We start from the raw sequence: 15,012 nt of genomic DNA, 5'->3' as shown, positions 1-15,012 counted from the left end.
TTATTTTTTGTTGAATCCAAACAATGACTTAATGGCGTTTAATGCAATGCATTCTCATTGATAAATGACTCGTCAAATTGTTTAAGAAGGGGTTCAAACTCCTTGGATTTCCTTAAATTCTCTAGATCAGGGTCCGTACGAATACGCTGCAATGTTAGTAGTAATTGTAAAAAGCATGTTAACAGTTTAACACGACATGTAGTAACTAATGAAAGAATAATATATGCAGAAAGCCACCCAAGAATTCAACTTTTTTCAGTAAGGTCAAAAATGTATTAAAAATTAAAATTATCATATATCTTATGCATGTGGTATCATTTATACTAACTTCTCCGATGACAAACATGATCCTTTAGTTTTTTTAAAAACAAAAACTATTGTTGAAGAGGAATTGACACATTATATGTTGAAATTTGTCTTATTAAAATACGTATAAGGGCATTTTCGACAAATTGTTTTCTTGTTTCCAAACTGCAAAAATGAGACAAGATACATACTACTTGAGTCTTGCTTTGAAGTTTTAACGCATTGATAGCCTTAAAGCTGAATACTTAGGTCGCCTCCACATACATTATCCCAAAACATAATAATAGTTCTCAATTACCTTGAAGTCTTCAAAATCCGCTTGCAAAGCATCTTTCATAGCAGAAAGTCCGGCTTGTATCTGTAGTTTTCATATTGAAAATGAACACTAGGGGTCAAACAGGCAACTCTTTTTTACTGATTGAAAAGGATCGGACTGCGTTGACCCAAAACACTTGTTGCCCCTTTAACAAATTAGTGTCTAATTTGATTACAAAAGTTATATTATTTCAACATATATATGACTTTTGAGTGAAAATGAATCAATAGTACCATACCTGATTAAGCTTAGAATAGCAGCATGCAACATTGTAACTTGCTACTGAAGCTTCATTAAGCTCCGGTTTTGACCCCAAAACAGACTCAAACTTTTCCAATGCCTCTTCATACTTTCCACTCCTATAAACAAGTTATCAAGATTAATCATCATCAAGAAACTTGCAAAACATCCAAAGGGTAAACTGGTAATTTACTTGTGTAGCTGCAGGCCTTCACGAAGCTCCCGTTCTCGAATTTCCTTTTGTTCCTTCTTCCTCAAGTAATTTTGCATCTGAATAAAAAACATTAATCACACACAAACAACTTTAGCAACACAATGTTAAACCACACATGCTTCACTGCAACATTGAAACTTCCTTGGATTTCCCTCAGTTTACCGCTAACTATTTCCCTCAGATAAATCTCAAAATGTTTTGTCAGACTAAACTATACATGGGAAAATAAAGTTATCATATATTCATGACCTATTGTCATGTATCGACGAGGTGATCATAAAGTCGTAAAAAAATGACTCGCATACTAATAAAACTACAAAGAGAATAATGATGGTTGATCACACACTTCGACCATGGACCATTAACTAGAATTTTGTTCTGATTCATACCAAGAATTTTCATATGTGCAAATTGAAGGCAATGATTGATGGAGTGGTCGAGATGTCTGTCGAACGTCCAAGTCATTCAATCACCCATGGCACGCGTGAACAAAAACTAGTTGTCACTAGTTAAGCATACTTAGCAAGTTCGAGCCGGAGAAAAATAAATGTCTACAAAACAGAAAAAAAAAAAAAAAAACAACATTAACAAATGGCGCACAAGATCTGATAAATTATAGCTTGATAAATTCTTATGACTTTTAATTAGGGGTCGAGCTCGTCTAAACCTGAGCTATACTTGTTTAACTTAGTAGAGCTTGAACTAGACTTGTTTCGAGCTAAATTTTCAATCTCAAGCCCGGATCGTGAGTAGTTTTTCAATCTTGAGTTCAACCGGAGTCAAACCTGTTTATTATTTACTAGTATGTTACTTCATGTATATAGCGAGCTAATATCAAGTAACCAACTACCACGATCAAATTACTTAAAAAGCATATTCTTATAAACTAGAATCGTGACTTGTAAAAAAAGTTTACAACACATATTATGAACTTTTAATATTTTATGAACTCAATATTTATAAGTTAAAAGCTAAAAATTTTAATCAATATGTTTATAAAACTTATGATTGAATCTTAATAAAAAAGAAGTTATATGCGTACACTCTTTGTGTGTGTGGCATCACCATTTTTCATGTTGTCATATACCCATCATACAAGTCATATAGGCCTAATACTATTAGTATAATGAGTGTTTGAATAGCATGTTTCCATTTTGACGATTACACAAAATCAAGTTTAAATACTTTGCCCAAATTGTTTTGAATTTTATCCTTAACGTGGAAGGTCAAAACTTAGCTTTCAAGAATGCTTAAGAACAAAGCTATTTACTGTGAAAACTATGAATAATAAGTCTCAATAAATAAACGTCAAAAGAGGACGACAAGAGGTGGTTATGGGATAAAGTGTGAACCGGCATTCGAGCTTTCGTTACCTTTTGTTTTTAAAAATTATATTTGAATACTTGGAACACATTTATAAACAACCTTTTAAAACCCCATAACCAACCTTTTTTTTAGTGTCTTCCGTTTACAAATTTCGTGATTTTAGCAAGATCAAAGAAGACCGACCAAAATCGGTGAACAAGACATAGCTTTTAGTTTCTCATAACTTGATACGATTGACATGCTTCTCATAAAAAATCGTTATCATGTATACATTGTTTAAAATCATGTGTAAGTGATCGAAACATACAATATTTCTTTTTTTTTTCATAGTTTTAATGGTAACGGGATAAAATGGTAAATTCACAAAAATGGTAACAATGTTTCTCAACCGTTCTATTAAATTTACACAGTGTTTTTATTCCGCAAAAATCATTCTAACTTTCATTACGTATTCCCATCTCGTTTATTTTTTTTTTAAATATCTATATCTTTACTATATATAAAGCATGAGTGAAGGACCTTTTAATAAAAGATATCAAATTTGTTGCTTTAAATACAAACAATAATTCATAAAATTAAGACATTTTAGGGATAAGTTCATATTTTAGCAAAATATATGGTTGATTTAAATTTATTCAAAAATAATTACAAGGTTGGTTCTTTATCTTCAATCACATTTTGTTAATTTATAGAATACTTATATATATACCTTTATTTTAAACAAACTACACTCACGACGTTTAAACATTTATAAATTTTTCACAAGTTAATATTTTTTTAAAAACATTATACCATGAAAACGAGTATTTTATTCTCTTTAGTTAGAGCATTATATTGCTATATATATTTTTTTCATTTTAAAAATTTAATGTGTTACGTGATTACCATTAAGGGCTGGCAAACAGGTTAAGCGGGTTTGGGCATTCGGATCATGGGTCTAAAAGGTTAAGGTTGGAATGGGTCGATACAAAAAAAAGTTAATTTGGTTCGGGTCGGGACGGATTCGGGTCGAAATGGGTCAAGTCAAAACGAATTTCGTGTTAGAACAATGTTAGGCAGAACAGGTTTTGGGCCAAGACACGCTCAATGTAGCGTTACGTGTGCACTGGCACCTGCTTGTAGGGATGAGCTCGGTACCGTACCGGTACCGAAAATACCTATCCCGAAAATCACCAAATCTTGGTACCGGTTCGGTACCGGTACGGTACCGAACCAGTCCCGAAAATTCAAAACCTTGTTACCGATTCAGTACTGACGGTACCAAATCGGTACCGATTTCGATACCGGTACTGGTTCGGTACCGTACCGATTTTTGCTCATCCTTACCTGATTGTGCGCATACAGTCGTTGTGTGACGTGCTTACTAATATCGGTTAAGCTTCCACTTCCGCACTACGAGCATACTATCGCCAGGTTACGCGCGTACTGTTGTGAAGTCACACACTCACTGAAACGGTAACACCGGTTACGCTTCGATGCCATGTTTGCGTACATACTACCCGCTGCATCGCGCAGGCACCTAGCTATATATAACAAAGCTATCTAATACTATATAATAAAAAAATTAAAATGCATTCAACATTTACAGTCTGGTCTGGTTTCATATGGTTGGTTTCGGATATAAAACGCGAATCAAACTGTTCGCTACGATTTGAAAATTTTGAAACCGACCAACCGATAGAAAGTAAAGAAACCCAGCCGTGAAACCAAACCGATGGCTGGTTTAAACGGTTTCAAGGTTTTATACCGAACCATAAACACTCATAATTGCTACGTGATTAATAGAGTACGCGCTCAAACACCCGTGCATCGTGCGAGCACCTGTCTATTTACAATTTAAATTTAAGTTAGATAAAGAAAACATATAGAAATCTTGACTGCTATTTAATTTATTATTATTTTTTTAAATTTGAATTAAATTGGCATTATCAAACTTGCTTATTTTCAATGAACTTTTTTCTTTACTGTTATCTTACGATTCAATTTACTAGAAAAAGCGATCAAAATTCATATATGTTATATTTGCTTTTTAAAAGTTAAAAAATTAAACATGGAAAAAAAATTCAATATCCACAAGAAAAAGATTTACAAGATTGGAACATCTAACGAAATTCAAGTAACACGATTAAAAAAAAACTTTTATCCACAAAAATATAAACAACACTTTTAAAAGGACCAAACCCGCCTTCCCAAAACATAAATATAAAACAAAAGAAAAAACGAGATTCCAAACCTCGTAAACCTCACCTACCGTCACGCAACCCAAACCACGGACCAATCACACTCCACGAGTGACGGCACCACCACCACTCAGCATCCACCACGTGGCAAACTGTACACCGCTGGCAGAGGACCAAACCCACCACCTTCGAAACCAAAAAGGACCAAAACGTAAAATAAAGTAATGAACTCGCGTGGTGCTATTTGAATCACACTTGCAATAATCAAAATCTCCTCTTTGTTTCAAAACCCTCACTCGTGGCGGCTGAATCTCCTCTCGTTTCGTCTTTATCATTTTCTCTCTCCTAGGGTTTCTGTTTGTCCTGATTCAAAAACTTTATAATTTGTTTACTGTTTTTGAAGATCTGTTGAGCTCCAGTCATGGCCGCCGTTGTTCCTCCTGCAGATCGTATCCTTTTGCTTGCTGTTGATCTGTTAATTGATTTGATTGGATTGGATCTGAGTGCTGTGTGTGGTTATGTGTTTGATGAAAATGAATTATTGATTGAAGGTGTTGTTTGTGGTTATTGATTTGAGATCCTAGGGTTTGTTTATTTGTTTTGATTAGTTTGAAGTGTTTTTTGGCTGCTTGATTGATGATTTGTGTGTTTTGTAAGTGTGGGAAGCTAGGAAGTGTAAGATCTTTAGTAGCTGATAACTGTACTGGCAATTTTTAATTTATTATGTCATGATTTAGGGTGAATTATAGATTGCTGAGGCTGATTTGGATCTTGATCTTGTTTTATTTATTTATTTATTTTTTTTTGTGATTTATAGGTTTAGCAGTATGATTTGTATGGTTAGATTTGTTATTGTGATTAATTTGAATTTGAGAAAAATGGACTTTTCTTGACTTTATTTGCTACAGAAGCTGCCGATTTGCTCAATAAACTGTCATTGGAAACTCAATCAAAGACTTTGGAAATCCCCGAGCCCGCCAAGAAGGTGAGAAATAGGATTTAAATAATTATATATGCTATACTGTAGTTTATTGTTTATATCAATGGTTTAGTGACTTTAGTCTAGTTATATGCTGATTATGTGCTTACTATGTAGCCTTCTGATGATACCACCTGCACCGGGAATGCTCAGAACCAACCGATAGATAGGTCTGTCACCCCTTTGATTCCCGATTTTATGGATCCGGCAGTGGCTTATTTTCCTAACTATCCATCTACTGCGTATTACTATGGAGGTACTTTGATGCATATTTACGTGTGGATTCCGATCGTGTTTTTTATTTTATCCTTTTATTTGGTTAGTTTGCTAGTATGTGTTCATGTATTGCTGATCATTGTTTAGGATACGATGGGGCCACCAATGATTGGAGTGACTACTCAAGATATGTGAATCCTGAGGGAGTTGATTTGTCTCATGTAAGATTTGTTTGTATATGTAGTCTTGTATGTGGTAAATATCATACGGTTTTATTAATGTTGATAATTGGTTGTGATTATTTTTACAGGGAGTTTATGGTGACATGTATGGTTATGGCTATGCACCATATGGTCCTTATTCACCTGCTGCTTCACCTGTTCCAACAGTTGGTCATGACGGTCAACTTTACGATGCTCAGCAGTACCAATATCCGAGCCCTTATTTCCAACCATTGACTCCAACCAGTGGACCATACTCATTGGCTGCAATACCCCCCAAAGGTGAGAATGCTCCATCTGCAGCTGCTGAACAGCCATCTTTGACTGTCGACTCAGCAAATGGAAATGCAAACAGTGTTGTTAATGGTGTCAAGGGAACCACTGCTCCAGCACCAATAAGGCCAACTCCATACCAGAATACAAATTTTAGTGCATTTGGGTCTTATGGAAGAGGTTCGCAAAATGGTTATCAAGATCCAAGATATGGTTTTGATGGGCTCCACTCTCCAATTCCATGGTTAGACACCACATTGTATTCTGATGGACAAGCAAGAAACAATTCCAACATTGCCTCTGTTAACAATGCGAGTAGCATTGCATCAAGAAATCAAAATCTTCGTCCTCATTCTCATGTCATGGTATGCAAGTATTCATCTTAATCACATACTTTTAACAACTTTAAACTTCTTAGTTTGATATTCTAAACTTTACGATTGATATAGGGGTTGCAGAGTCCAAGACCGGTGCCAGGTGTTAATGCTACAAGCGGATATTTGAATCGTATGTATCCAAACAAGTTATACAGCCAGTACGGTAGTAACTACCAAGCTGGTTACGGGTATGGATCAAGCGGTTATGATTCTCAAACGAACGGACGTGGTTGGTTAGCAACAGACAAGTACAAACCAAGAGGTAGAGGCAATGGTTTTTTCGGTTACAGCAATGAAAACGGTGATGGTCTTAATGAGCTGAACCGTGGACCTCGAGCTCGAACTGTAAAGAACCAAAAGGTTTTGACCCCAATCACTTTAGCTGTAAAGGGTCAAAATCTAACTCTGTTAAATGTTACACCTACTGAAGGTGTTGAGAAGGAGCCTGAGGCTAAGGATAAAGTGAGCTCAACTCCAAACCGTGAGCAATACAACCTGCCTGATTTTCCGGATACATATGAAGATGCTAAGTTCTTCATAATCAAATCATACAGTGAAGATGATGTTCATAAAAGCATTAAGTATAATGTTTGGGCCAGTACACAAAATGGTAACAAGAAGCTTGATGCTGCGTATCAGGAAGCCCAACGGAAGCCCAGATCGTGTCCTGTTTTTCTTTTCTTTTCGGTATGCTTTACACATCTTCTGTTACTATTATTCATTTGTTTTAACTTTCTTATATCAAGTTTTAATTTTTTAAAATCGTTGTAGGTTAATACAAGTGGACAATTTGTTGGTGTTTCTGAGATGGTAGGCCCAGTAGACTTTAATAAAAGCTTGGAGTACTGGCAACAGGATAAATGGATTGGTTGTTTTCCTGTGAAGTGGCATATTGTTAAAGATCTACCGAACAGCTTGTTGAAACATATTACTCTTGAAAACAATGAGAATAAGCCTGTTACCAATAGCAGGGACACTCAGGAGGTATTTTACTATTTTTTGTTAAAAGAATGTTTGTTTTTAATATTGTCTTCTGATGTTTTAATAAATTCTTTTTTCAGGTGAAGTTGGAACAGGGATTGCAGGTGCTCAAGATATTCAAAGAGCATTCAAGCAGGCAGTGCATTCTAGACGATTTTGAGTTCTATGAGGAACGACAAAAGAGAATTCAAGAAAAGAAGGCGAAACAACAGCAGTTTCAGAAACAGGCATGCCCAAAGATTCAATGTTTTTGCGTTTATATGACTTTTCTGAAGTTAATTATTTTATAATCTTAATTTAATTTAGGTGTGGGAAGGAAAACCCAAGGAGGGAATCAAAGTGGAGGTTGCAGTTACACCACCAAAGTCAACCGAAACTCCCCAAGAAGTTGTTATAAATGGAGATGTGAAACCTGCAGAGGATAAGATTGTAGCAAATGGTTGCTAAGTTCAGCCATATGCATGGCAGTGTCCCAAAGGATGCCCTTCGAGTAATGATTCTCAATTATTGCCCTTTGAGATGCACTGCCTGAACAGGATCCGTCCTCGGAGTGTATACAAGTGAAGGTTTAGGAGGGTGAAATGGTGGTCTGGCATGTATAATAGGAGGAGGATCCAGATTGGAGAAGGTTGTGTTTGTGGGTCTGATCTCTTTTTATAGTTCTTCAGCCTCTAACAAGGTTTGGGTTTTTTCTTTTTAGGTTTTGTGGAATCTTTTATTTTGTTTCGCGTTATTTTTTCCTTTTTCGTTCTTAAAATCACTCCTTGTGCCCTTGAGTATTATGTTTTCTTTTTCTATGCTAGTTTTTGTTCTTTTTTTTCCTGTTCGATCGATGTGTAGGAAGCAGTATGATCCTGCCTTGTCAATCTGGTTTGTGAGAAAAGGTGGAATTGCAGGGTGGGTTGGGTTGTTTATCTTATCTTGTTGAGTTTCCATTGTTGTGAAGTTGATCTCGTCGCGTTTGCGGAATAGATTGTCAAAAATTATATTTGACTTAAAAGTTTTATATTCAAATAAAGCATCTGCCCAAATATTTAAAGTATTTTGTCATATAACTAGGTATTTAAAAACTGTGATGGTAAAATGTTGACGAGTGGTGAGTTAACTGTGTGGCGAGCAGACGTGTTAAGGGCCAAAATAAATTAGATGTAAGCCTTGATCGTATGCTTGTACTACGAGTTGGTGTGTTGATTTGTTGTTGATTTTTTTGACTTAAAACGTAGTCTGATACGTTAGCCCAATCTAATTGACCTTATGACCAACGACAAATGAGCGTTTTCAAGCTGTGAGGCATTCCATGAAGATTCTTATAAGCACTTCTAGGAAGATTTATGTTATCTTGTGAACCACTTGCATTTTGTATGTTAGTTATACTTGTTCTGTGTTTTTTTTTATTTGGTGTCTTAAGAGTTCACGTCACCTTAGCCGACACACCAATTCCTCAAAATATTAATTACCCCCTCAGTATTATGGGCCTAAACCTTTTTATGATTAAACACCAATCTTTTGTGGGCTTCAAGTTTTCGTTTAGGCTTAACTTAAACATGAGGCATGATCATCCATTCAAACAGGCCCAACATTGCTCCTTAAGTATTTCCGTTTATAACCATACATTAGTTGAACCAATTTGTTTCTTTTAATGGACCTGTAACAAGATTTAAAACAATAAATCATTGTATTAAATAATATAACTTTTATTTCGATCCTATAAAAATCACAAACACTTGGCTTAAAGCAATTTCTGCTCATTCATATTATCAATATTAAAGTTTTTAATAGTAATTATCTGAATAGTAATTAATGTTGAATTGTTTCACTCGTATTAGCTTGTTGCCTCTTAAAACCGTTAAAAACTCACATATGAACCACCAAAAACAATAGTCATAAAAAACCTGGCTCAAAAGTAATAAAAGTATAGGAAACATTTATATAATAATATGTATATTTTAGACTACATCAAATATCTCCACACTTAAACTTTTTCGTCCCCGAAAAAAAACTATTTGCAATGGAATCATAATCGGAAAATATGGTCTTAAAAACATATATGTTATTTTAAAGCTCAGATAAACGCAAAACCGCGATTGCCGATATTGTTGTCCACTTAGGGCACCAGCCTATCAAGCCTCACGCACATTAAGCATTTAAGTTCAAGTAATATCAAAAACATATGGGTCTCACACATTTGGAGTTAAGATCCACCTACCCCATCTCAAACATAGTAAAGACAATTAAAAATTGAGTTGAAGCAAACTGGTTCAATATATCACCGTAAGATAACAACCCCTTAATGGTAAGAAGAAAATACACTTAGATGGAATTATGAATGATAGGTCAAGTGAGGTCGTACGAGCATGCCCTAAATATTATTGGACTTTGTCCTATATATGCCCTAAGAAAATATTTATTGACTAAAAACCTTCGAGCCCCAATAGTGTATCCTCAGAGTCGCCATTCCCTTGGTAACACGTAAACTCTCAGTCTCATCTAGTATGTGCACTTTGGCCTCTTTTTCTAATTTTTTTTAGAATGCTTATTTGGCATTTTTCATTACTTAGCTTTTCTCACTTTTGCTTTTCCGATCAACTCTTGGAATACTTTGTGACTTTTTTTTTCTTTTTCTTTTTTAATTGTGCTCTTAGGCATCTTTTTCCCTAAATATATAACTAATTTCTAAGCTCGTATAAAAATTGGACATGGCGGGCGCCACCACTCTTTATTTATTTTTCATAAAACGGAGTGGCGTGCTAATTTTAAAGTGCATTCAATTCTCACCACCTTAGGGTAATCAGCTTATGGTAATACTCCCTATGCCTTTTCGAATTTCAGCTTCACTGTCCCCCTAGGATGAGAACCCACAAACTTTAAGATTAATTAGGTTTATTAAGAATATGCAATGGAAAACATTTCAAGATTAGTTGGGCCTACCGACACATCCCCAAGCTTAGTATGTTTTCTTTTATATTATCTCATATTATTAGTAGTTTGAAAAACCAATTCCCCGATTATACTATCATTTTCCATTTTAGTGCAAAAATATTCATTAAATTCTTGGGACATTTTTTCAAAATTTTTTTAGGCTTATTTTTAATATTTTTTTTATATTTTTATTTTTGCAGAAAAACATCAATTTCCCATCCCCACACTTAAATTTCACATTGTCCTAAATGTGAGAAAAAGGAAATTACCAATAAGATTATGCAAAAAATAAAAATAAATTAATGAATTGGAATAGACTCCCCTGGTAAATATGACGATATGCCTTGTGAGTCGTATTCTTCGCCAACCAATTCAAACACAATCATCAAACTCTCTTCAAATAACGTCATCTCTCACGAACAAAAGCAACAATCCTGAAGCAAGTGGCATCCCCACACTTGTTTAAAACCATAGCTCATCAATCATCTCATAAGCGACCCTGGAACAACCTGCAAGTAAGGGAAGCAACACTCGACAGAGCAAAGAAGTAAAACCAAAATAAAAATAAAAATAAAATGAAAACATAGTACCGGGTTGCCTCCCGGGAAGCGCTAAGTTTATAAAAAAGTCTTCAGCCAGACTCCTTCCTGAAACCTTAATCAGGAGGCTTCTCCTTTATCCTCTTCTCATCAGTGCTCTTCAACACTTTTCTTTTACAACCAGTTGGGAAGAAACTAGTTTTCAAACTCACGTTGGCCCAATAATAAGCATTCAGCTCGATCACCCAATTATTGAAATTATGAGGACGTGACATATTTGGCACACTTTGATTCCGAACTCTAGCTGTCCTCCTTTTTGGGGCTCTTGATTTACGTGGTGATCCACGAACGAGTATCTCTAATAACCTGCCAGTTTTACCGTGCACACGCGGATGTTTCACAATGAGATGCGGTTCTTTATTCTTCAACTATTCGGATATCTCTTGTGATTCCTCTTTGACAATTAGCTTCTCAACCGGTTTCCCGAATAACAATACTTCAAGCTCCTTAATATCACTTTCGGGATTAAAATCACTCTCATCCATATCGGTTAAACTCAATAACTCTTCTCCAAATTCATCTCGAAACTCGTCCTCCCAAGAGGGAATACTCTCCTCTATCTGATTTTGCAAACCAACATCCTCAAACTCTATCATCGGCTCACTAAGTTGTATTCGACATTTTAAGCCTGACCGAAACTCATCCATAAAATCCCCAAGCGGTGTACTTGTAACATCCTAAAATTTTAAGGTTGAATAAAGAAAGTTATGTTTAGTGATTTCGTGTTACTAATTATTTAATATCGAGTAAGGATCGGATCATGAACTTAGATTAATTGAGATGGGTTAAATGAGAATGGGCCTTAGGTCCATGGGCTTTAAGGGATATAAATATCTCCTAAACCCTAAACTATCATTCATTCCATCTTATTCTCTAACACTCCAAAACACACACACCACACACACCGCCGGCGGCCGAGGAGAGGAACGAACAAGATCCGAGAGAGGGTGAGCGATTAGTTGTGATTAAACAAGTTAAACGAGATCCAAACAAGCTCAAAAAGGTATGATTCTTGATCTTTGAAGTTTAAAGATCCAAGCTTTATAGTGTTTAAACGACCGAAAACGGTTGGGGAACGTAGTGGGTGATGTTGAACCATAGCAAGGGTGTCAAAATCGCCAAAATGCTTGATAGAAACCAAACAGCGGCTGGACTGGGCAACTTCGCCGCGAACTGGGCAACTTCGCCTTCAAAGCGATAACTTCTCCTTCAAAGCGATAACTTCGCCTGAGGCCAAGTTCACCTAATTGATAACTTCGCTTACGGCCAAGTTCGCCTAACTGGTAACTTCGCCTGAGGCCAAGTTCGCCTAATTGATAACTTCGCTTACGGCCAAGTTCGCCTAACTGGTAACTTCGCCTGAGGTCAACTTCGCCTAATTGATAACTTCTCTTACGGCCAAGTTCGCCTAACTGGTAACTTCGCCTGAGGCCAAGTTCGCCTAATTGATAACTTCGCTTACGGCCAAGTTCGCCTAACTGATAACTTCGCCTGAAGTCAAGTTCGATTAGAAAATAAATTAAAAACCTAATGAAAAATGTGTTAAGACAGTTAATGGAAATAAAATTTTTCCAAGCTGACCTGGCAGCTCGACCCCAGCAAGGGGCTGCTAGGGGCTGCCGCCCCTAGACCCCGCTGCCAGGGGGGCTGCCCCCGGACCCCCGTTCGTTGTGGGTCATATAAAGATAGAAATGCAATATGAGAAGTGATAGTTAATTGATACGTATACTTGTTATACAGTCAGCCGTGCACAGCTGAAGAAAGGGATTACGATTAACGGTGAACGTAACCGTGTTCAGGTGAGTTTCTAGCCCCATTGCCTGTTATGTTTTCGGGGCTGTGTGCATACTCGATGTGTTGTTAATACATTTATCCTAAGTGATAAGTGTATGCCATATGTGATATATGTGATATGTATGAATGATTGCTTGATGGTACGTGAACGATCTTCGGATATTGCACGTACTGTCAGGTTGTAACGCTATGTATAAGGTAAGTATGATATGTATGCTTATGTGTATGAACGTAATAAAGTTAATAAAAGAAGGAAAAGATGGTTGTATGGTTACGAAAAGGGTACCGAGCCCTAATAATACTCGAGGTATGATGTATGGTTGTATGGTAACGAAGAGGGAATCGAACCCTACTAATATTCGAGAACTAGGGACCAGACCCTTATAATATCTGTGATGTTAGGGACCAGACCCTTATAATATCTGTGATGTTAGGGACCAGACCCTTATAATATCTGTGAGGTTATAGGGCGAAAGGCTCTTTAAAACGTATGATTATGTATGTAAAGAAAGTACGAAGGTAAGAATGAAAGTATATGCACTTAGGTGTGTACGAAAGAAAGTTAAGAGGTTAAGTATGAAATGTAAGAATGTATTGTATGATTATGTGATTAACTAGAACTCACTCAGCGTAGCTGACTTTTAGTATGCACGCAGGTGAGTAGGATGAGGCAGCTCGCTTGAGGAGACACGTGGCACTGAATAAGAGGCTGGCATCGAAAGACTCAAGACGTTTAAGTTTAATGTTTCGTTTATTTTGAAAGACAAAATGATGTTTTAAGACAAGACGTGTTTTGTTATGAAATGTTTTATGAAAGTTTTTAAATTCCGCGAATGTTTTAATTAACTCTGATATTTAGAACTGCGTTTATGAGTAAATCCAACAAGAAAGTAGGGTTACCGGTGACGGAGCCTTACAGTACTTGGATTCATGCTATGGACGACACGCATGAAATCAAAGAATATCTCTTCTGGATATGGTATGTAATCCATCATTGCACCAGATGAGTCAATACAACCAACAACATTCCCCATCCTATCATATATCGGGCAAAATTTGGGCTCATAGTAGCACTCCATAAAGATCACTGCAAAGATAAACTTAAACAGAAAAGGATCACGAGCACCAGATAATAGTAATAAACAATATATTAAAGAAATTTAAACTAATAATTAAACTAAACTATATTGACCTAACTCCTAAGACTCAAAACGACTCTAAAAAAACAAAAAGAAAATAAAATAAAATATACCTAGACAACTACGACTAAAATAATAATAATAATAATAATAAAATACCATGGATATATCAAGTAAGTCTAATCAAAGCTAATAACGCAATCGCCAAGAGTCTCCGGCAACGGCGCCAAAAATTTGATGTACTAAAAGTAGTTATTAATTTATTAACTAAATAAACGCTAATCAAGACACTAAGTGATAATTTTAGACTCTTAACTTAACTAAAACTGCTAACCGGCAAGTGAACCGGTCGACTCTAGTACAGCTAAGTAAGTCCGGATATCGAACCCACGAGACTCTTTTAATTACGTAAACTAGCTAAATTAGACTCAACTACAAACACGACTATTTATATTATGTTTAAGGGGGATTTTACTAATAAACTAATTTTAACTAATTTAAACTTATTAAGGAAACTAAAGACGACTAAACTTAGAACTTGGACTTAATTCAGATGATGATGACAACCACTAGGCTAGAATCCCCTAAGTTTCAGTTATCAATTAACCCGAGATAATACTTAGTTATGGAACTGGGATCGTAAAATAAACACCTAAGTGAAAACCCGAACGGGACCCCTGACCCTTCTCAAGAGATACCTATGGGTTTCTAATAAGTTTTAACGCACACCAGTATTAAAAATCAAGTTTCCTTACGGTCACCTAATTAATTACAAACTAGTTCCTTTATACAAAATCCTACCTTACAGCGCGGAAATCAAAGCCAGCCTAATATATTCAATTGACTCGATAGACTAAGTTAATCTATCAAAACTAGACGGACTCCTTACGAATAACTAAATCTAGCAATCCTGATCAACAAAAACCTATCAA

General features: G+C 36.0%; 1 protein-coding gene and 1 pseudogene across 2 annotated transcripts; one reads left to right on the top strand and one right to left on the bottom strand.

Moving 5' to 3' along the window:
• LOC143575193 (protein MET1, chloroplastic-like) lies at positions 1–3,884 on the bottom strand (annotated as a pseudogene). The gene is made up of 5 exons (XR_013142726.1): positions 3,807–3,884; positions 1,056–1,132; positions 861–981; positions 605–664; positions 1–146 (listed from the first exon to the last, which is right to left on the bottom strand). The product of XR_013142726.1 is annotated as a protein MET1, chloroplastic-like (transcript).
• Positions 3,885–4,996: 1,112 nt separating this feature from the next.
• Positions 4,997–8,548, top strand: LOC143575184 (YTH domain-containing protein ECT4-like). Its single transcript, XM_077059620.1, has 9 exons — positions 4,997–5,031; positions 5,491–5,567; positions 5,679–5,817; positions 5,925–5,998; positions 6,088–6,636; positions 6,721–7,335; positions 7,420–7,632; positions 7,710–7,856; positions 7,936–8,548. Exons 1-9 carry the CDS (start codon positions 5,004–5,006, stop codon positions 8,074–8,076), a joined length of 1,983 nt encoding a protein of 660 aa, XP_076915735.1. The 5' UTR covers positions 4,997–5,003; the 3' UTR covers positions 8,077–8,548.
• The last annotated feature ends 6,464 nt before the right edge of the window (positions 8,549–15,012 follow it).

Source organism: Bidens hawaiensis, unplaced genomic scaffold (assembly GCF_021521415.1).
Source record: "Bidens hawaiensis isolate Kalapana, Puna unplaced genomic scaffold, B.hawaiensis_p1.1 tig00027305_1, whole genome shotgun sequence".
NCBI lineage: Eukaryota > Viridiplantae > Streptophyta > Magnoliopsida > Asterales > Asteraceae > Bidens > Bidens hawaiensis.
This window is presented reverse-complemented; position numbering and strand designations above follow the sequence as displayed.